General features: G+C 38.2%; 1 protein-coding gene across 1 annotated transcript in view; it reads right to left on the reverse strand.

Annotated features, from left to right (window-relative positions):
* Nucleotides 1-11,525: 11,525 nt before the first annotated feature.
* The window catches only part of LOC136850254 (homeobox protein unc-4 homolog), a 69,271-nt gene continuing 58,194 nt past the window's right edge, over nt 11,526-22,602 (reverse strand). The window contains exon 3 of the mRNA XM_067123925.1: nt 11,526-14,909. Coding sequence (XP_066980026.1) covers nt 14,142-14,909 — 768 coding nt within the window. The 3' untranslated portion in view covers nt 11,526-14,141. The remainder of the gene's footprint in view (nt 14,910-22,602) is intronic.

The raw sequence follows: 22,602 nt of genomic DNA on the forward strand, positions 1-22,602 counted from the left end.
GGAAGCTAACATGCATTGATGTTTGAAGGATATGGCAAGAGAGATGGTCTTCCTTCTCCTAGCCAGCAACAGTAGGGGAAACAAAGCATAGGGAGCAGCATGGGGTACTTACTGGTCGCTCTCCCTCAAAACGAATAGGAGGAGCGAAATTGTTTTAAGCAGGCTGAGAAACGGGCATACCTTGAGTGTGCTGCCCACAGTGATGAGTTGTTGCCAGCTGCGCATACTTTGGTATACCGTTGTAAGCATAGTGACCAGCAACGGCGAGTCCATCTTGATGGGACATCCTTGTCTGGAATTTAGGGAGAGGGTGCGGACATTTATGCACTCATCAGTTTTTTAAGACTAAGATTTTAAGAGAGATATGAATGACTTTCATAATTGATTCTCCTTATTTATACATTAATTTATATATTTTCTTAACTCCTGTATTCTCCTTTTCCTAATTTATTTGCTTGATTAATTTTTAGACAAACCATAGGTGTAATGAATGGCTAATGAAATTATTATGAGTAACCATGGAAAGTTAAGTGAAATTTGGGATTTTACATGAAAGTCCTCATTATTTATTCGTATGTGCAGCTGGATGACCCAGAAGTGCCAGTGCTTGGACTGTCCCTAAATTTTATAATCCCATTTAGACGATGGATGAGTCAACAAACTAGATCCAAGCCTACGTTACAGTAACAAACAGCGTTAAAGAGTGTGAGAAACCATTCGTCCTTGGCGGGGAAGGAAACAGGACTGTGCGTAAGGTTTGCGACCCTTCGCTCCTCGACAACAGGAAGTTTTTATAGATTAAAGATGTCTCTTTTAGTTACCGCCCAGTAGCCTACTGTATATCAGGAAATGTGCTTAAACAAAGTGATGATGACAGTGTTACTACTACTACGTCTCTAATACGTCTACTACTCTTCTGATGATCATTATATTGATGAATTCGGTACTTACAATAAATATGATAGTCGTTATTGTTATTCTTATCATTATACCGTTTTTCAGTTGCGATGCAAATTTACTGAGCTAAATCAGTCAGCCATCCCCCTTTTCAAATATCCAGAATGGAAACATTCTCGTTGTTCTCGTTTTCTCCGAAATAAAGGAGACGGGAGGGAGAGAGGGGCTGAGCGCAGCGACATGCACACACACGAGCTAATTTATTCTGGTAGCTGGCTGGCTTGTAATCTGGAGCGGCGGTGGTCGCATGTTGAATAGGGTTCGTGATATTGAAATTTATCGTTTGGGTCGCAGTTTTGCAGGGATAACATGTCAAGACGCGTTCCCCAAAATCTCCTCGACTGTTGATATATTGCCATTGGCCCTGATGAAGCTAAACAAAACACAACTTTTCTTTCTCTTTCTTCTTCTTCTTGTTTCCCTTTTTATCCCTTCGGAGTTGGTCCGTGATAACAGGGCAGAGACACATCATTCATAATAATGCCTGTCATGGAAACTGTTTCGAATTAAATCACGTCTGTTCTATTATTCATATCTGGAAGTCAGGGAGGAGAGAACAGCGGTCATTTTGCATGAACGACAGTTTTTTTCTTTCCTTTCGGGTGATGGACTTGATTAAATAGAATATCAAAGGAAAGCTTCTAACTTGTCAGGCATTCAGGCTCTGCTTTTCATTAAAACGGAGGCCGCGATTCTCAGGCTTTTTCTTGGGAGACTGCTCTTTCCTCTGTTCTATTTCTGATATTATGGCTTCCCACTCATTATCTTCTGTTTATTCTCGTTCGCGGAATCTCATCGCTTGTTTACCTTTCCGCGCTATTTTTATCAGCGACTGTTTTATTTTTATTTTTATTCTTAGCAAATCCTTATGTGGTGAAAGGAAACTGACAAACATTTCAAAATTTAGGTACCTATCGCACACGGTATTGGTTTTTTTCTTAATATCGCCAAAAAGCCATCAAACTGACCTCTTCTTCGTTAGCAAATGGTTTGGAGGAGGTTCGGGATGCATAACTTACTGACTGATATTTTTACCTATTAAATACAACTTAATAAAGAAGTGGAAACAGAATATCCTCTTGAATAAATGTTGTCCTTTTGCTGAAGACCTACTGTATATGTTGATGGTTTATTCATGTATGTACCCTTACTGATACGGTTTTTGCCATTGCTTTTCACTCGGCTATTATCCCTTTGAATTCATGTTAAAATCGAAAAATGATTTTTAATTGAAATCAGATATCATTTGGAAAGCGCCCGATTAAATATATATTGCAAAAATAAACTCACGTATGATTTTCTTCAAGTGTGCTATAGATATGGCTCTTTTAAGGTACTGTTTCTCATAATTCTTGACGGTCAAGATTTTGTGACACCTTACTAGGGCTCTGTCTGGTGAGACTGATATTATTATTATTATTATTATTATTATTATTATTATTATTATTATTATTATTATTATTATTATTATTATTATTATTATTATTATTGAACCAAACAAAAACTTCTTTCAGTTTTCTTCTGAAGATGGAAAGAGAAACCCACAAGATTCCTGTGTATAACTTGTTTATTTGTAAATATGTACATGTTACTTTAAAACTCGAGTACTTTCACGAGTTTTAAAGTAACATGTACATATTTACAAGTAAACAAGTTATACACAGGAATCTTGTGGGTTTCTCTTTCCATTATTATTATTATTATTATTATTATTATTATTATTATTATTATTATTATTATTATTATTATTATTATTATTATTATTATTATTATAACTGTGACAACCATCGACAGCCAGTAGCAACAGCAGTGATTACATAATAATACTGGCCTGGTTTTAGCTGCTATGCTGCGTGTGATGTCATCACTCCTCTTTTCTCACAATAATGAGTTGTGGTGATTCCTGTTGTCATCAATCGTTACCCTCAACGGATAAAACAGAACTTCAGAATCTGTATGTTTTGAGGAGCTTTCAGTACTTATGTTGAAATTATTTATGTTGATACTCGCCAACAACCGCTGGATTTCCACAGAGACGAATTGGGACTTAGATATCTAACAAGGGCCCGAAGTTTTCCAAAGAATTTATTTGATAAAATCTCTGAGCAGAGATATATAAATCAAACTCCACGAAGCCCTTCCATATTCCACTTGAAGAGCAACTGAAGATAAAGGATCTTATTAATCCGGTGCTTGCCCTTAAACTTCCAGAGACGAAATGTTGCTCAACTAACATTAGTAATAAGAATTTATCTCAACAGGTACAAGCAAATTTCTTGGTATACGATCGCTAACATAAAAGGACTTCGGTATCTATACAGATGGCTCTAAACCAAAAGATGGTTGTGATCAGTTGTTGCTGAGATCTTCCTGAATTGGTACGGCTGCCGGACCCTGCTGCTTCCTTCATATGGTAGTGGGTTATGTATGCATACATTCCTTACATCGTTTAGTGTCGCTTCTCATACTGGTTTGCCTTAATCAAAATCTGTTTGCTTCCTATGGGTCCCCACACATTTAAGGGTAAAGGTAATGAAGAGGATGGTGCAGAGGCTCACTCTGATATGTACCGACCCATCAGGACCCATATTTGGTCTTCTCCTCTCTTTGTTAATAACAAGAATTACAAAAATGCCCAACCAACTGTTCCCTTTTGGCCTTTCGTATTCAACTCAAATGTAATTTTAAGTAGGCAATGAAATGGCCAAACGTACGTAACACACAACTTTTTAATCAGGGCAGAGGCGCTCTAGAAAGTGCCTTGTAGGACGCCCCGATGGCTCTTGAGTGCAGTCTGGTCAACTGCCATCGATATGGTGCCACTTAGCGTAGATATGGGTTTGCTGGCAAGCCTATTTCCCCGATTTTTCGGATGATGCCGATTCATAGAAAATGTGAAATTTTTTTAAGTTTAAATATTGTGGAAATTTTAATTTTAGCCATTTCTACGCGTTTATATTTTAAAGTTTTGATTTTAACCCCTTGCTGATATTATTATGCTCTGAGTAATTTAACTTCGTCCTTTTCCTATCATTCATGTCATTTTTGAACTTCTTTCACATTTCATTACTGCGCTGAATGACTCGTCCATCCATCGTCACCAGTAAAAGCAAACTTTTAGGAAAAATAGGCATCAATGAGAATTTCCCCATATTCCAATTCCAAATTAACTCATACATCTCAGATTATCCATAGCATGTGCGAGACACGATAGGATACCGACAAATGTTAGGTCGAAAGTTTATTTGTCCGACGTATTTCAACTACCACTGCCAAATAGCGATAAACATTTGTTTATCATTCCCAGTGTCATAACACGTCGAAGGGTTTATGAGTTCACAACTAAATTTATTTTTCAAGTTGGTATATAAAAACGATCTCTTTTATGCCTTGGTACCATTCGTCATTTATGTGAAATGAATTTCTTTTCACATTTCTCAGCAGAAAGTACGGTTTGACAAATATGGCAGTGCTGATTTCGACGTTGAAGATGATGAGAAATAAATTTTTACAATCTAAAGAGGGGTAGAGGTAAAAAAAAGATATGTAACAGTCAAGGAATAGAATGATCAATACGGCTAAATGCATACATTAACCTTAGGCCTTAATAGAGATTATGGAAATGAAACGAATGAATAAAATGAATAGGCTTTATAGAGCTAAGGCATAAAATATTCTTCTTTTAGTGAAGTATATATTACTTAAAATGCCGCTCTCCAACCGGCCAATGAAGAATTAGAGGAATATATTTCTGGTGACAGAAATTCATTTCTCGCCATAACGTGGTTCGGATTCCACAATAAACTGTAGGTCCCGTTGCTAAGTAACCAACTGGTTCTTAGCCACGTAAAATAAATCTAATCCCTCGGGCCAGCCCTAGGAGAGCTGTTAATCAGTTCAGTGGTCTGGTTAAACTAAGATATACTTTTTCAAATGCCGCTGAAAATCTCTTTGAGAGGGTTCTTTTTGCTGTCCACTGTGGTCGACGTTCCTTCGTGAACTGTGACTCAGGTAATGGAACTTGGTAGTGCAATCGAGGCTTCAAATTCATCGTGCTTTGTTTCTCGAAGACCCGACTTAGGGATTTGCAAACTTCTTAAAAAAATGTGTAATCTTGGAACTGATGACCAGCGTGGTCATAACGTAAATATCCAGCATTTGAATCAATTAATAATTAATAAACGCAATTTTTTTTAATTCCTTCTTTCTCCAGCGGACGTTTCGAGCATGCTGGCCTTGCAAATATATTTGACGGCGGTTATTTTTTGTTAACCCGTCTTGGGTCGGAAGGTACTATTAAGGTACTATTAATTTTACTGGCGTAATTTAATGTGTTTGAGAACCTGACTTCCTTGTCAGAACTGCGCGTGAGATTTATTACAGTATTCAATTCCTCCTTTTAATTGAGTGCGGTGAGACACTTAATCTAGACTCTGGGTCTTCCTGAGAATCATTTGAAATGCAATGAAATCTTGACCCGTGGTTATTATTTCAAAGTTTATCCCAGCTGTAGCTCCTTGTTGGGTGAGTCGGTAGAGCTGCGGGCTGTCATTCGATATGCCGGAGTTCAATTCCCCGGCCGGCTGATGAAGAGTTAGAGGAATTTATTTCTGGTGATAGAAATTCATTTCTCGCTATAATGTGGTTCGGATTCCACAATAAGCTGTAGGTCCCGTTGCTAAGTAACCAATTGGTTCTTAACCACGTAAAATAAGTCTAATCCTTCGGGCCAGCCCTAGGAGAGCTGTTAATCAGCTCAGTGGTCTGGTTAAACTAAGGTATACTTTTATCCCAGCTGTAGGGTGGCAAGCAAGTAATGCCTCCTCAGCTAAATGCATTCCCGCACAGTATAATCTAGTACGTCGTTATTTTTATCTATATCGTTGTTGCTACAGATGTTAGGAGAATAAGTGGCGCGCACCATAAGCAACCATTCATTCATTGACTGTTAATAGGCTATCTACTCTTACTTGCAATACGAATGAAGCGGCTGAATCCAGTCTCTAATGCACCCCTGTTAAAAATGTGGCAGAACTGTAAATAGAGATTCAGAAGGTTTCATGTCACGTAATAAATAAACGCAGGGAATGTGACCAAATGAACCGCTAAGCCAGGTGCATTATGGTCTGGGTGTGGAATGTGACTTTGTACTCAGTCTTCATAACTCATCATATCACTCCTTAGGCGAGACAGCAATGCAACAGAATAGGGGCTTCCTCAACATAATCGTTTATGTGCTTCATATGAACTCTCTCTCTCTCTCTCTCTCTCTCTCTCTCTCTCTCTCTCTCTCTCTCTCTCTCTCTCTCTCTCTCTCTCTCTCTCTCACACACACACAACGACGCCTTTCGGACACCGTATCGTATTTTTTTTTATTTTCAGACAATCTGATCTATCTCGAAGACGAAGAATACTACTGATCTTACATATTAGTTATATTACATTGGAAAGGAATTTCTCATGAATACTTAATATTTATTGAAATTGTCTAAATTGATCATATTAATTTATACAACTTAAATTAGCTTGGCCACACATTGATTGGGAATAGTCCTTTTAATGAATGTAGCCTGCATTTACCAGTTCAGTTGGAAACTCATGCTCACTATATTAGTAAGTGACTTTTCACCATTAGACTATTTTCAAGTTCAAATCGTTATTTTCTTGACTTGATCTTGGCAAGGAAAATTTTCCTGTTGAAAACTCCGAGGTAGATTCAGAGAAACTTAGAAACTTAAATATAAAAATTGGTTTTAAAAAGTAATTCAGATGTATGCAGCTAACATCAAGTTTCATAAATCACTTCAGTTAATGTTTATTGTCCCTCATCCATAATTTTATTGTAAGGTCTGGACGATTTCTCTAGTCAGACTTTCTAATGTAATTTGTTTGCGCAGGCATTCCATCTGTCGCAAGGAACTGAGTAGTAACATTTGAAGTGTATCTCTCTCTCTCTCTCTCTCTCTCTCTCTCTCTCTCTCTCTCTCTCTCTCTCTCTCTCTCTCTCTCTCTCTCTCAGAATGGATATGTCATCTTTTGACTGAGCAGTGATATAGCAGTCAAAATTAATTATCTTTAGGTGTATTTAGGCAGTTCGTTGATGCCTCACTGTAGGTGATAACTTGATACCAACATGATGCCCATTAAATATGATTTATAGTGTTGATCTTCTAGAATATGTAAAAGATTTTAATCATTTGGGCTGTGCGTCCAACTATTTTATGCGTAATTTCTTCCTATATGAAATTATTTCTTCCCATTTGATTATTCTCTCAAACAGGGTAATATCTCATTTGTTAACACACAAACTTTCACACCAGACTTGAAATAAATTAAGCTATTATAGTACTTTTTCGCCCTTTCTCTTCTGTTAGACTGAAACCTTGGTTTCTGTTCCAGAAAGTTTGTTTATCCCTCTTTTTTTTTTTTTTTTTTTAACTCAATAACGAACACCTTGGCATAAACAGTTTTGTGTACTGCTCAACCTGACAGTATCCTTATTAGGGATCATGCATCCGATTACTTTTCCAAAAGTCCTAGTTGGGTATGAGGTGGGGAGAATTCTTTGACATCATTAGAATGTCACTATAGGGTAGAGGAAGCTGTTAACTCTGCTCTCTTCTTCCATAAGTATTCTATCTTGCATTTTACCTTTCTCGCTCTCTTGATGAGAGAGAGAGAGAGAGAGAGAGAGAGAGAGAGAGAGAGAGAGAATTAGAAAAATTAAGAAATACTAATTTACTGGAGCAAAACGAATGGATGGACACAAATGAAATAAAAGAAGAAGCTGAGACAAATGAATTATTTTACGGTCAGTTCTTTCCTTTGCTTCTTTTTGTTTATTGACATTAGCTTTTCTTTATAACGTAAGGCAACATATAGCTTGTAAATAAATTAATGTATTTAATTAACGTTCTTTGCAAATACTTCTTAAACATTATGGGAGAAAACATGTAAATTTTCAAACATTGTGGGAGAAAACATCTAAATATTCAAACAAGTTCAATGCTACGTGAAAGAAATAACTTTGAAGACCAGTAAATAATGAATAGCCACATATTCGTGGAACATATATTTTGTCTTATTTTTCGTAATGCCGCGATCTGTCGAATTCAGTTTCATCGGAAGGATAAATCACTGATCGATCTGTGTTATATTTGCCTCTCACTCGCAGGTGTGACATTTGTAACGCTCTGTGTGACGGTTAAGAGAAGACGAACTACGAAACGGTTTTAGGATCATTTTATAGAGCGGTGCTAACTAATCAGGAATTTTTTTTTATTACTAAGACTACGTATGGATACCTCTCACATTTTCCCGAAAATTGCTGGAACTAGGATTTAATTTTAAACAACAAAACATCGGTTCTTGGCCTGTACCTTCTGCTTACATAGTCGCTAGCCTTGTTGAGGAATGTCTGAGTTAAATTTTTTTTTCTATACTCCTTTTCTATACTCCTGTGGTAGCAGTAGAATCTTGGATTCCATGGGCGTTAGATAAGTAAAAGTAGAAATTATGGATGAATTGTTGATCCAAATCGTCTCCACGTAGTCATGTTCACGAAAAATGAAAAAACTGTTAGGCCAAATTAGTGTCCACGAAGAATACTCGTTTGTTGTGCAAAAAGGATAATTAAAAAAGGTATAAATATGATAGACATGCAACATTTTAGTAAAGGTGTAAGGATGAACCAGTGCTTTGACTAGGTCGAGGTGTCGTTCAGCAGCAGCAGCAGCAGGGGGAGGAGGAGGATAGAGATCAGTGAAAAAGTCATGTCAGTTGGAAAAATATGATGGAAGGAGGGAAGTGCAAGAAGCTCTGTTTGTGATGGAGCACCAGCAGCCTTCGAAGGAAATAATAAAGACGCACTGTAAGGTAAAGTAGAAGTAGCGACGCAAATTGTGAGAATTACGAATGCAAATTCTGTCAAGATGCTCTTGATCTGACACAGGAGGGCTTATCGTTAATTCGGCAGTTAGAAGATAAACATGGCGGTGCCTTGTGTTTTCGAGTGCTATTACTTTATAGCGTGAACGGTCCATCGCCTAAGTAATGGAGTATTTGAAAATTAAAACCGAGTAGATGAAATTAGAATACCGGAATGAAAACATATTGCGCAGCTATAGTTTATGTTTCTTTGTTAACATTTTATTATTGTTGTTGTTGGTGACTGTGATGCTGTTTACCTTGAGGTGCCTGTAGCTGAGTTTGAAGATTTTAGGGAGGCAAAATTAAATACATTTTCCTTACGAATGATAGGGCAACAAAGTTACAGCAGGTGTGTTTCATTGAAGATTCATAATGAGAATTTTTGTGATTTCAAATACACGTAGGGTAGTACAGCTGTCGACGAAAGTTCTTTGCATACGAAGTTCGAGAATAAGCGGGTAGTCTATCGATGCGCTCAGTAGAGCTCGGTTAATCAGTGGCAGTTTCAGTAACAATAAAAGTTAAGCAAACACAACTTCAGTATCTCATGACCGTTCGCGCCGAAAGGATGATGCTACGAGGAAGAAAACTCTTTACCTTGTACTATAAATTAATTACCATCAGTAGCTATGCATTATTATTATTATTATTATTATTATTATTATTATTATTATTATTATTATTATTAATGCTGTTGATGTTGTCAAAAACTAACAACTAAGAATAGATTGCCCAGTAATTTTGTCCGGATTCTGGTTGGGATCTGCATTCAAATTTTTATTTTAGAAAATGCCCTTAGAAAAAATTTAGTAAAAGGACTGTTGGTGAAGTTGAGCACTTGGCTAAAGACTAGTTCGCTGGGTTTTGATGATGATCCAGATCAGAATCAGTACCCAGTGAGGATAGGTGTATGACTAGTTGATGTCACTAAACCGTATCCAGAAATCTTTCCCTGAAGTTCAGACATGGTTCCTGGACCATTCTCCGAGATTTTGAGTATACTGATCCGATGGCAAGGGGTGGGAGAAGCCTCAGCGTGATGTTGATGTGTGACAAATTTTCTTTTTGACTGTTTTTCTTTTTTACTTTGGAGTATTTAGTATTTCGGGAAAGGTCTAATAGGAAACACGTGAATCTAGATACCGATATTGTTAGAAATATTTGGGATTGGTAGCTTTCGCTCGAGAGCTAATATTTGCGAGATATTCCCCTTCTGCAGAAGGAAGCTGGTCAACCTCGAATAGGTAAACGGTGTAATAAATACCCTTTTGTTTGCTGCTGTTATTATCATCATTATTACGAAATGACTGGAATTCAAGTTCATTCAGTATATCTTATCTCTTTAACATCTGTAACATACCATGCCTTTTAACAACGAGGTTTTTTCAAGAACTGTTTTTTTTTATTGTGAGAGAAACTCTCAGCTTTTTCTGTAATTACCTTAGGATGTCTAAATCGCAAGGGATCAAAGTGAAGTACATGTACTGTAATACTGAATGAAAATGTTAAATAAAGACACCCAAACTTTTTCATGTAACATTTGTCATCGTGACATCAGTTTCTTTTATATATATATATATATATATATATATATATATATATATATATATATATATATATATATATATATATATATATATATATATATATATATATATATATTCTATATATACATATACATACACACACACACACATATATATATATATATATATTATATATATATATTTCTGGTCATACTTTTTCCAATATCGCTGATGACGCCAGGTGTTAGTTTTCCGGTTCTCAGCATGTCTCTAGGGATGAGGCCTTATTCACACTGTTTGCGACCACCACAGTCATCTAACTACCATATATACGAGTATATATATATATATATATATATATATATATATATATATATATATATATATTATATATACCTGTATAGGAGTGCTATCCTATTGACATGGTTTATCCTTTGAGGTTTCAGGGTACTTTGGGAGGAGGTTGTTGAGCCTGTGCCGTACCCTTGAATCTAATTGTTATAGTTTACATTTTGAAAACAGTTAAAATTTTGAGACTAAATTTACCTGTTTTAGTTTCGTATGGAAGTGATTTGTCGTGAGAAAATATTCAGTCTTTCTTTATAGATCTGAGATCTTGATTGCAAGCAAAATTAAAAAAGTGGTGATAAGATTTGACATTTTATGATCTGCAGAGTCTTCATTCAAGGTTCTGGAGCCTTTGTCATCGTCTTTAGTTGAACGTTCCCGTATGCAAATCATTCTCCGTATTTGGGCGAGAATAATCATTCCTGTGGCTGTCCGGTAGATCATATCTCTTTCATTTGGAATATTAATGATCTTAACGTTTTTGACAGCTTTATGAATATCTGGACCAAAATTTTTAGATCAATTTTTGTTCAGCTTGTACTAATGAACAATATGTTCAAGTGAGGCTTCTAGATTCTTTATTTAACACTGTGTTGTCCTTTTGGAAGAGGCAAGAATGGGGTGAATGATTGCAGCATTTGAATGAGGTTCATCTCCACATAATGAGACAACGGAATGGTGGCTAATTGCTCGCTTTGCGGTAATCGTTCTTGCAGGAAGTCGCAGAAGATCGCTATCTCGATTGTAGGGTAGACAGAAAGGAAGTCGTTATAATTGTAATTTATATTTACATATTATCTACGTATACATCATACACACTGGGACATAAATATATCCAATCATGAGGAATAATTATGACACAAATAAATTATCCTTATAAAACTTACAACGCTTTACAGTTCTGCACGTTTTCCGACAGGTTGCTGCAACCCGAAAGCTTAATCTAAGTTACTGAAACGGAAGTGTTGTTTATATGTGTATGTGTATGTATGTATGTATGTGTGTATGTGTATATGTGTATATATATATATATATATATATATATATATATGTATATGTATATATATATGTATACACGTGCGTGTGAGTGTGTGTACGCGTACTTGGATCTGCAGTTTTGTGCATATCTGTTTTTCTAAAGGTGTTGGTACAGAGCTCACATTTCCAGTATGAAGATTTTATTATTGTGTGATTATTTTCTTTGGGTTTGTAGTTTCTCGTCCTCCTTAAAAGCGTTATCTGATTCTTTTATTTCATCCTATAGTTCAGTCGTTACTAGAAGTATGAGTCTTTATGTGATGTAGGTGGTGGCGTTCATTATGCTTTAAGTGTGAATAAAACCTAGAAGTTTTACAATATGCCCTTTTCAGCTTGTAATTTTTTGTTTATACTATTTGCTGACAAATTGAAGAGATTGTATATTGCTTTTCCGTACATTAAATAACTGATTTTACACAAATAATCATATGAAGATATTCCACTAATGAGACCCTTTAGACTTAAATTAAGGTTACAAATATACAATGTTTCCGTTACATAGTAATATATTATGATCATTATAATCCAGCCTAAAATCATTAGAAGTCTCCATCTCTGTTTTTATGAAAAATGAGTGTTTTCAAAATCTCTTTCATTTTCTGTCACGGTTTTATTAGAGTGGCTAAGGATTTCTGTCCTTATAATTGTGACAGGAAAATATAGCTACAAAATATAATCATTCTAGCACCTAGAATTAAGTTTGGCCAGCCGTCTGTCTCCTTCCTTGACTCTGGAGAGCCGTCTGAAGGTGGCGAGAGAAGGAGTCCTGTGCTCCCTCCCCGCACTCAGACGCCCCTCCAGAAAACGCAATGGAGCAGAGGCTTCACTTTTCTCGTCTTCTCGCTGACTCGTCGGATTTATCGCTTCCGTTCAAGGATGGATCAAAATGACAACTTTCTACAACGAGGGGGGTCGAAGGGGTTCATATCCCGTCCACAGAGGGGGTCCGTGTTGGATCCACCACCGGTTTTGGATAGCCAGGGGAACACCCTCGTATACTGTACATTCACCACATGAACAGGGGTCACAAGTTACGAGTTATGTCACTGTTTTGGGGTCAGAGGAAGCCGCCGTGTCTGTTTTAGCTCGTTTGAAACAGAAATCGAGAGTGACTGACTGTCTCATCCGTAAGAGGGAATGGCAGAATGCTTGTTCGAAAGAATACTGTGGAAGAGGGGAAAGTCAGAAAACCATAATACATAATAGCACCACATGAAGAAAATAAATAATCAAGATGAATGTAAAATAAGCCTTTGTTGAAAAGTTTGAGAATCTATACCTTGGAACTCTCTTGAAATGGAAGAAGTTGAAGGAAATAAATTAAATATGTAAGGATATAAACATCTCATAAAAAAGGAAGTTATATCACATTGAACTTTTTGGTATGCTTTTGTTAAGGTAAGATATGGCATGAACAGGCTAAGACGTGGAGACTCCAGAGGCATTGCATTCCCGACTAGTGTACACACAATCGTCAAACGTATTGGGAATTTAACATATTTTTACACCTGTGTTTTTATCTAGGCTGAAGACTGAATGGATTGTTCAATCGAAATAATACGTGGAAGACGCAACACAACTATTATGGACGATTCTCTTTTTTTATGGAAATCATCAAGTTATGTCTTGTCAAATTTTCTGATAATGCTTTCCAACAAAAATTGCCTAGGGATGCCAAAAAGGTAACACAACTCGTAACACAGGTGTGACATATTTTACAGAGTTAATATCACACTGTTTTCGAAATAAAATACTACATATCTACCCGGCTATTTACATAGCAGAATCTTCCAGGGAAATCACTTGTTGGTCAAGTTCAAGAAATCAGTTAGGTAAGACATTATTTACATGACAGGACATATTATATAGCGTATCAAAGGGTTTGGCAGCAAATCTGATCAAGAATGGCATTCTGGAAGATGGCACGATATTATCTTATCACTTATTGTCCATGTTATCGTTGGGTTAACAAGTTTCACTCATCCAGCCACTCAGAACTGCCGATTGCACCTGCACTGCGAAAGACAGTGTCCTCGGTTGTCCTAACAAGGAGATGATCAACAAAATTTCCCCGTGAAGGATCCAGCAGCGACGCTCATATACACTCACAGACATTCTTGCTAAAGCTTATTTCCATCGGACCCGTGAAGGTGACGCTCAAGTACTTGCCTTCTCAGGCATTATAAATGAGTACTCCTGGGGATTACTCTCTTAGACTGTTGGAGTAGGCATTCATAATGAAAGATGTGAGAAGGGATAGGCCAGGGGAGGAGAGAGAGAGCGTGAATGAGGAACCAAGGACGAAATGAATTTGAAGTGAATAAGTTGAGAGGCTTCCTTGAGCTAGTGCCCCTCCGGAGAGGGTATAGGCGTAGGTTTATGGACGCTAATGCTTATGGAGGGAGGTAAGGAGGGAAGAAGTCCGTGACCCTCCAATTCGTTTCCCATGTGAAACCCTAGTGGCCCAGTAGGTGAGGGTCTTGGGGAGGAGGAGGAGGAAGAAGAAGGGTCATTTTGACCCCTGCTGGAGCACTGAGTGAGGGTGTTTGAAGGTGAGGTGGTGGTGATGCCAGGTGACCCAGACCCAAGACTCACTAGTGACACAGTCACGTCCTGCGAGGGAGCCGAGGGCAGCGCGGGTGAATCCCCTGCCTCTGAGAGGGAGAGCAGCGAAGCGATGGAAAACGTGGATGGTCTCGGTCGCTTAGCTGGAGGCGTGGCTGGACTTATGGGTGAAGGAGGCGCTGGCGTAGGCGGATCCCTCGAAGAGGAGGAGTCTGCCGCGTGAGCGCCCTCGTCATCGTCGTCGTCACAGTCGGACGTGACACCCACGACGTCAATTTCGGGCTCTGGACGGTGCTGGTTGTTGTACTCCTGACGAAGCTGCTCGATTGTGACATGAACACCCTTCAGGGCCAGTTTCCTCTGTTGACGTTCCAACTGCTTCAGGACTTTCTTCTCCCGACGCAGGCGCTCCCTTCTCTCCAGTTCATCGGGTGGGATGGGTTCTCCGGAACAAGTTTGAGGGTGGGCGTTGTGGGCGGGCCTACCTGGACCTTTTCTAGTTTGTTCTTTCTTACGCCATTTGGCTCTTCTATTTTGGAACCACACCTGAAACGATAAAAACATGCAGTTAGAATTCAGCATGAAAATGTACATTACGTAATCACTTTTGTAGATGCCTGCAAGATGAAAAAAGTGATGACTGTAACAGACTCAGACACAAAACAATTATGGGCATACCATACTCTATTGCAAAAAATGTGGAATAGGCTTCTGGCATACAACACTAACAATGTTAATGGTAAATCACACTCTTCGTTATATATGCATTTACTTAGAATAGTGAAAAAATGCACCAACCACAAATTATTTTGCGTGTGCAATATTAAAAATTGTTTTATAAGAATATTACTTGAACCAGCGTTATTTTTTTTCGGACTAAGCATGCATTTTATGAGATGCCCTAATGTATTCATACGGGTGAAATACGGCCGCATTTTTTTCCCCTGAACAAAACTGGTAACTGTTACGATTTAATGCATAACCTCTCGCTATTTCCCGAAGAGTAGACCAAGCTGTCCAGAAATGTTCAGCGTCGTTAAAAGAAACACCAGAACCAGATGAGACATCGAAGTGAAGCGTTCAGTAGAGGAACACAGAAGCAGAATGACACGTTGCCTGTCTCACTGAACTGAGCTCTCCGAACATCTCGTCTCTTGGTCTGGTTAGAGCAGTGGTTCTTAAACTTTTTTGCCTTGCGCCCCCCCCCTCTCTGCATTATGTATAGATCCCACGCCCCCCCTGCCCCTGAAATTTTTGCCAACTATAATCTATAAACAATATGTTGTCTATTTGTATGCTATTATACTTAACATAACAATAAAAGGCAATTCATGAACAAGATTTGAAATTAAAATTGACTTATATTTTGAATTTTTGGCATGTTTTGAGATATAATTAGAAAATATATGGAAGCAGTGATAACGTTTTTGGCAATATTGTAATTAACATCATAAATCAAAAAAATAATAGGCACCATCTGGCAACTCTGCTTGCGCCCCCCTTGGAAGCTTCTGGCGCTCCCCTATGGGGGCGCGCCCCCCAGTTTAAGAATCAGTGGGTTAGAGGTATTGGTGCATAGGAGTAAGATCTACAGTACGCTATTGTAAATATAGATTCTAATTGTTTTTTGTTCGTGCAGTATGTCAAGCACTCTCATTCCGAGTCTAATAAAACAGGTGTTTTATCGAATACTGATAAGATCCCGCGTTGCATCAAAATTAATGTTCCAGTCGTGTTTCCATACCGTATTTATGTCTTTTTTTATTTTAAGCCATACTTATTTGCTGTGGGACACCTGGCTATTATTGCGGTGACAAAAACAAAGTTATCAATGAAATTTCGTATTTATTCACGGCACATTTCCCTATTTGATGCTATTGCAACATCCAATTTTGACAAAATTTACGTATTTTTACATGCGAATTTCATGTTATCACGAAACGTATCGCGTTCATAATATATATTATTTATAATCACACTTGATACCTGATTTTTATATATCAAATACTACGGAGAAGAAATGAAAAGCGGTTGCAAATCTTGACCGACTTCGGCTTTATTGCTAAGCCATCTTCAGAGGACTGATACAAAGTGACAGAAATTCAACATATATGTACCAGCAAGACAGTACATAAGAACATACAGACGATTGGAGACCAAGTATTGCATCTGTCACGTGTTTTGCCAGGAGAATCCTTCCCTCATTAGTGAGAGGTCAGCTTTTACAAATCCGATATTCTTGTGGGAGGCCGTTTCCCTTTTCCCGTCTCTCAGCTGCCTTACTTAAAATTCAAACTTCTTGCAAATTCTTTTTGAAGTTAATGGATCAAGTTTATACATTCCTTAATTGATACCCATGTTCTTAGAGAAACTTTCTTTTATAAAACCAGAATCAGTGATGTTTTCTTCCAGTGCATTATTTACAATAAACTGTCTTTTTTGCTCCTGTATGCTAGATTGTTTGATTGTTTTCACTAACATGTACAAAAATTTCACTGTTCACCTGTGCATTTGTTACGCATCTTTCATGCTGTTCTGGTCTCTTTCCAGTGTTTTTTCCAGTCTGACCATGACTGTGGTCATGTGGAAAGAGAGGACTTGTAGTGAGAGGCACCAAGAAAAGGCTGGGTGGCGGCCGTGAAAGAGGTACTGGAACGGAAGGGCAAGATAGAATTAAATAGATATGTGTGTTGGAGGTTTGATGTATTACTGATGAGTCACGTGTGTAAGTTCATAAAGCAGCTGATGTTGCGGCAGTTTCTTTTGCTGGGGTTCATCCAGTAGCCTACCCATGTAGGTGTGTATGTGGCAATGCCCGCTGTGTTCTTTCCCGAAGCCTCCCCGTCATGGTAAAGAGCTTCATGTTGAAAAGGTACTTATATAATTGAAGTGGGAAAATATAATCACATGTTGAAGATGATCCCCTGTCATCTCTAATGAAACCACTGGCATTATTGATGTGGACTGAAACATCTTATGGTTTTTCACGATCTCATACCCATATTAAATATTGTCATTCTCTTCCTTCCGTTGCCATTCTTGCGTTCTTGTTTATCTTTGTGTTTCGGAGTGCGTGGTCATCCAATATTTTTTCTTTATTTACCTAATTTTAAAATATATAAACAGTTGCTTTACCCTGTTCATGAACGGGACGGTTTGCCAGAAGCAGTCTTGCAGTAAGATTAATAAAACGTCACATGTATTCGGAGCTGTAAACAGACCAAAGCCGTGAGCATTGCATTTATTCCTATTTATTGTTCTCCTACCTGTGTGTGTCGCTGGAGGTTTTCTTTTATTGACATTGTAGCGCCAGCAATATATCAGGGGCATTTAGACCCTCTCCGAAAAAGTAACTTGCCCGAAAAATTTCCTGCCACGCTGAACACAACTACCAGGTTTTTTCTTATCCGATGGTGAGATAAAAACAAAAAATCTTTTTATCATTTTGCTCTGCAACTCTCTCTCTCTCTCTCTCTCTCTCTCTCTCTCTCTCTCTCTCTCTCTCTCTCTCTCTCTCCACACCACCTATCTCTTTAGAGGATCGGTACTGTTATTATGATTCCATGGCTTATCTCGTACGACAGCTGTTCCGTCTGTCGCCTGGTCGTACTTTTTATTATTTCGACTTCTTTTATCAGGAAAAATGGAGCACTTGCGCCACTTATAATTTTTGGACTTTCATTTGTCTCTGTAACAGGTGATATATATATATATATATATATATATATATATATATATATATATATTTTATATATATATATATATTTATAAATATATATATATATATATATATATATATATATATATATATATATATATATATATATATATATATATATATAAATCTTAGTAATTATCTCAAGATGAGGTCTGCTGGAATATCAGGAAAAGGATGTGTATATATGTATGTGTATATGTGTGTATATATATACTGTATATATATATATATATATATATATATATATATATATATATATATATATATATATATATATATATATATATATATATATATATATATATATACGTATATATATATATATATATTTATTTATATTATATAATTATGGTGGTATGATCGTAAGCATCCTTGACTATCAACAAGGGGACCAAGGTTCGACTTTCGGGCGAGGACGGAGGCGGGTGGATCTTGTTGAACTCAGCAGTGAATTAAGTCCTAGAACGACCAGGTGTGCCCGGTAGTTACAGCACTGTAGTGATCTTAACCAGGGTTGAAAACGGAATGGGGGAGGCATATTAAGGTCCTTTCGCTGCGCCACCTTCCGCACGGTCTGCAATTTGATCTGCGGATTACGCTGCGCAGTAACTAACCTTTCTCCTCCTGATCTTTTCTCCATCCTGTAAATTTAAGAGAACATCTGTCCGTATTTCACATTCGAAAAACATTAATCAAGAGGTGATCCCTGCTGCAACTTCTATAGCTATTGACGTCAGATGACACTGGTTTCTCGAAACCGTCAATTAATGATAGTTTTCACTCAACTGTCTTCGGCAAATCCATTAGTTTCGTCGCTCATCATTCTCTCTCTCTCTCTCTCTCTCTCTCTCTCTCTCTCTCTCTCTGTGTGTGCGTGTGTACTGTGAATTTTCTCAGTTTTTGAGTTTTATCATATTTTTTCCTTCCTTATTCGTTGCCTCACAGATATTAGAAAGTGATCATTTCTTAATCATTATATACTATTGTTCTCTCGTGGCGGGTAATCTCTCTCTCTCTCTCTCTCTCTCTCTCTCTCTCTCTCTCTCTCTCTCTCTCTCTTCCCCATATGTGTTCACCTTCCTTGTTTTTTGAGTCACTGCCTTCCCACCTTTATAAAGTAACCTTTGAAATTCGTTATGTAAGATTCTTATTCATGTTGCATATAATCTCTCTCTCTCTCTCTCTCTCTCTCTCTCTGCACGCACAGTGAGCGTCCTTGTGGCCGCGGTCATCGTCGAATGGGAGTGTATCGAACGTCATTTCAATTTGTGTCACTTTAGCCGTCGCATGCGGGTTTGCGTGCCGTAATGGCAGTTCCGTGGACGCTTGATAATAGATATCAAACCTGCCGCCGCAAGCCAATATTCAACTCGGCTGGGACAGCATTGTCGACTCTAACGTAAAGAGAACTACGGTCGGTTTTTGCCCGCGTCTACGTCTCTTGTCCGCAGTTCTTATATATTTTATTTTGGACCTTATTTTATCATCTTGGAAAGGTTGTCTTGCCTTCTTTTTTTCTTTGAGCCAGTTTAGTATGTTATCCATCTTATGTTTTCAGGCTGAGGAGGATGGAAAATATAAAGAGATATAATGGGAATTCTCAAACGCTGGAACATGAACATTCATCATCCTTATTTAAATCCCTTATAATAGCTAACACCTGAAGTCTTTCTTCTTTCCTATTCCAATAATTGTCTTTAATCCAGTTTTGTAAATCTCTAGTGTTCAAATTCCCACTCCAAAAAACAAAAACAAAAGAGAGAGAAAACATAGTGAATGGAAGGTGTGTGCCTTGTGCGATTTTCGCGACAGGCCATGCAGATGGGAGGGCTCAAACAGGATTCATTTCAGAGGACCCTCAGCTGATCCCACGGGGTGAAAGAAAGACTGAAAACCCCTCTCCCAGCAGCCACAGGAGTCGACGATATGAAAGTCAACAGAAAGGTAAACAGCGGGAAAGGAAACAACACAGAGAATGCGAAGGGAAGGGTGAAGGTCCCTGGAGGGAGAGATCAATTTCGGCTCATTTATTGATTCTGAAAGAATGACTTTATTAAGGAGCGGCAACATTGTTCCCCGATCTTCAGTCACTGGATTTTCTCTCGCAGAGATTTATGGTGCCTACCTTTTTTTTTTAATTAAGCTCTTACTTGACATTACTCATAAGTACTTTACGCAGCATAAGTTATAGATTGAAATAGTTTTAATATATTAGAGACGTGTTACCATTAGCGCATGAACGCACACATATATATATATATATATATATATATATATATATATATATATATATATATATATATATATATATATATATATATACATATATATAACTCCTTTTTTTAACGACTGAAATAACAATGGGAATCGGGAGCCATGAGTCTCTCTCTCTCTCTCTCTCTCTCTCTCTCTCTCTCTCTCTCTCTCTCTCTCTCTGTTCCCCTGGTAGCCTAAATCGAAAACTCTATGCGGGTAACCTGAGGAGAAATTCCTGTCAAGAGAGAACGAAAGAATAAAGAGAAGAGGCGATCGCCCTGTAAAGTGCACCGCTTAGTAAATACTAGGCAAGAAGAACCTTCATCCGGATCCCGTATGCTTAGAGAAAATTAATTTTCCAGAGTACAAAGGGGCCGAGTTGCATGCCAGCATATCGTAACTACCGAGAATCCACACAAAAAACGGAATTAATATAGAAGAGATCATAAATTTGAACGGTGCAAGGGTCATGTACAGTTGGGCTCATCAACAATCAATGAACGCTTTAGAATATTTCTTTAGATTAAACCTCTAATGATAATCGATAATTTCATAGTGATGTTGTATAAGAATGTATATCTTATCACCTGCGAAGGAAACAGTTACTCTGTGTCGTCAAAATGACACAGCTCGAGTGCATTCCATGTGCGTGACTGCTGTTCCACGCGGTAAAGTCGCCATTAATCAGATGCGCATGCGCGGACTGTCTGTTGCATACACACCCTCACATCTACGGCGCTGCTGTACACACTGGCGATCGAACCTACAACTCCTCTACAGGTAATACAGTAGTAGGACGTGCATTACCGTAGCAACAAAACGGGTCTCGTTCGAGTGGGCCGAGCCAAAAACGAACGGAGAGATGATATACTACAGCGTCAATGTTTCGGTCTGACATAAACTAGTAGCTCCCTTGTACTCAGCGACAAACATGTACGTACGAATGTACGCTTGCACGCGCACGTCATAAAGCATGCAGAGACGTACATGAACGCAAGCAGGCGCTCAGACTCGTTATTTAAAGGTTTAATTTACGACCAGAAATTCAATTAACTATCAAAAGTTCCAATTCTGGAATCACCCACTGGCATTCAGTCATGATTTACGTGTGAATTATTCCAGCTTCGATGACCGTGATACCTGTAACGCCAGTCTACCGGATCAGATCAATCACCTTGAGTTATTCGACTCGTAGTCTTGTTGTCGCCTGCCGCGGTGAGGCGTCTCATGACTTGTCATCGTCTGCTTCTCGAGAGGCAGAGGACGCCGAAGCAACTCCTCCGTCAGAGCTCTCGCGCTCACCACACTTGCAGGTCTGGATAAAAGGGGCGGGTTGAACGCAGGGCTGACGCCCTACTTGTTAAAATAGAAAAAGAACGAAACTTGCAACAAACCTTAGCGGTCTGCTGCTAGCCCGAAAACCCGTCGTCTGTTAGACCAAAGCGGTCTGAGCGAGTAACCGTAGGTCACCAGGAGCTCGGAAGAGTTGCAGATCAGATGACGAGGCCAGGCAGCGAACGGTAAGGCAGTCCTGAGCCTGACTTCGGGCAGTAGCAGCAGCAGTCTGCCTGTAGAAGCCTTTGCGAGTCGATGAGCGCGCTTTACATCATCGGCTAATTGACCCCTCGGGGGCTACTCCTCCTATATTTATTTTGGCGAAAATGTCTGACTTCCGTAGCGAAAATTCTCACCTTGCAATTGGCGCATAATTGCTTATTTCATTTGTCGCTGTGACGTCAGATTACTCTGCGTAATCAATCAGTTGCTACATTCTCTGGAACTGCTTGGGGTATAATATGAATTTTAGTTTGTTCCTTCTTCATAGAGTAACAAAGTCTCTCTCTCTCTCTCTCTCTCTCTCTCTCTCTCTCTCTCTCTCTCTCTCTCTCTCTAAGTCGCGGCCCTCTTTATTATTCATAATGACGTATGTCGCTGGTTTTCTTCTTACGCTGGTCTGTGTAATTAAGGAACATACCTAACATCGCAATATGCGAGAATGCCACTGATGGAAACTGTCATTAGAGAGGTCGTAATGTCTTTACACGTCATCATCATTTTCTATATAGTTGTATCAAGGATTTTATTATTTTTGTGTTTAATAGTTAATATTACAAGAATATTCATTTTGTTATTATTATTATTATTATTATTATTATTATTATTATTATTATTATTATTATTATTATTATTATTATTATAAGAGAACTCGTTATATGATTTATACTAAATATGATCTTGATATATACAGCCGTAAATTTTGGAAAT

Source organism: Macrobrachium rosenbergii, chromosome 21 (assembly GCF_040412425.1).
Source record: "Macrobrachium rosenbergii isolate ZJJX-2024 chromosome 21, ASM4041242v1, whole genome shotgun sequence".
Lineage (NCBI taxonomy): Eukaryota > Metazoa > Arthropoda > Malacostraca > Decapoda > Palaemonidae > Macrobrachium > Macrobrachium rosenbergii.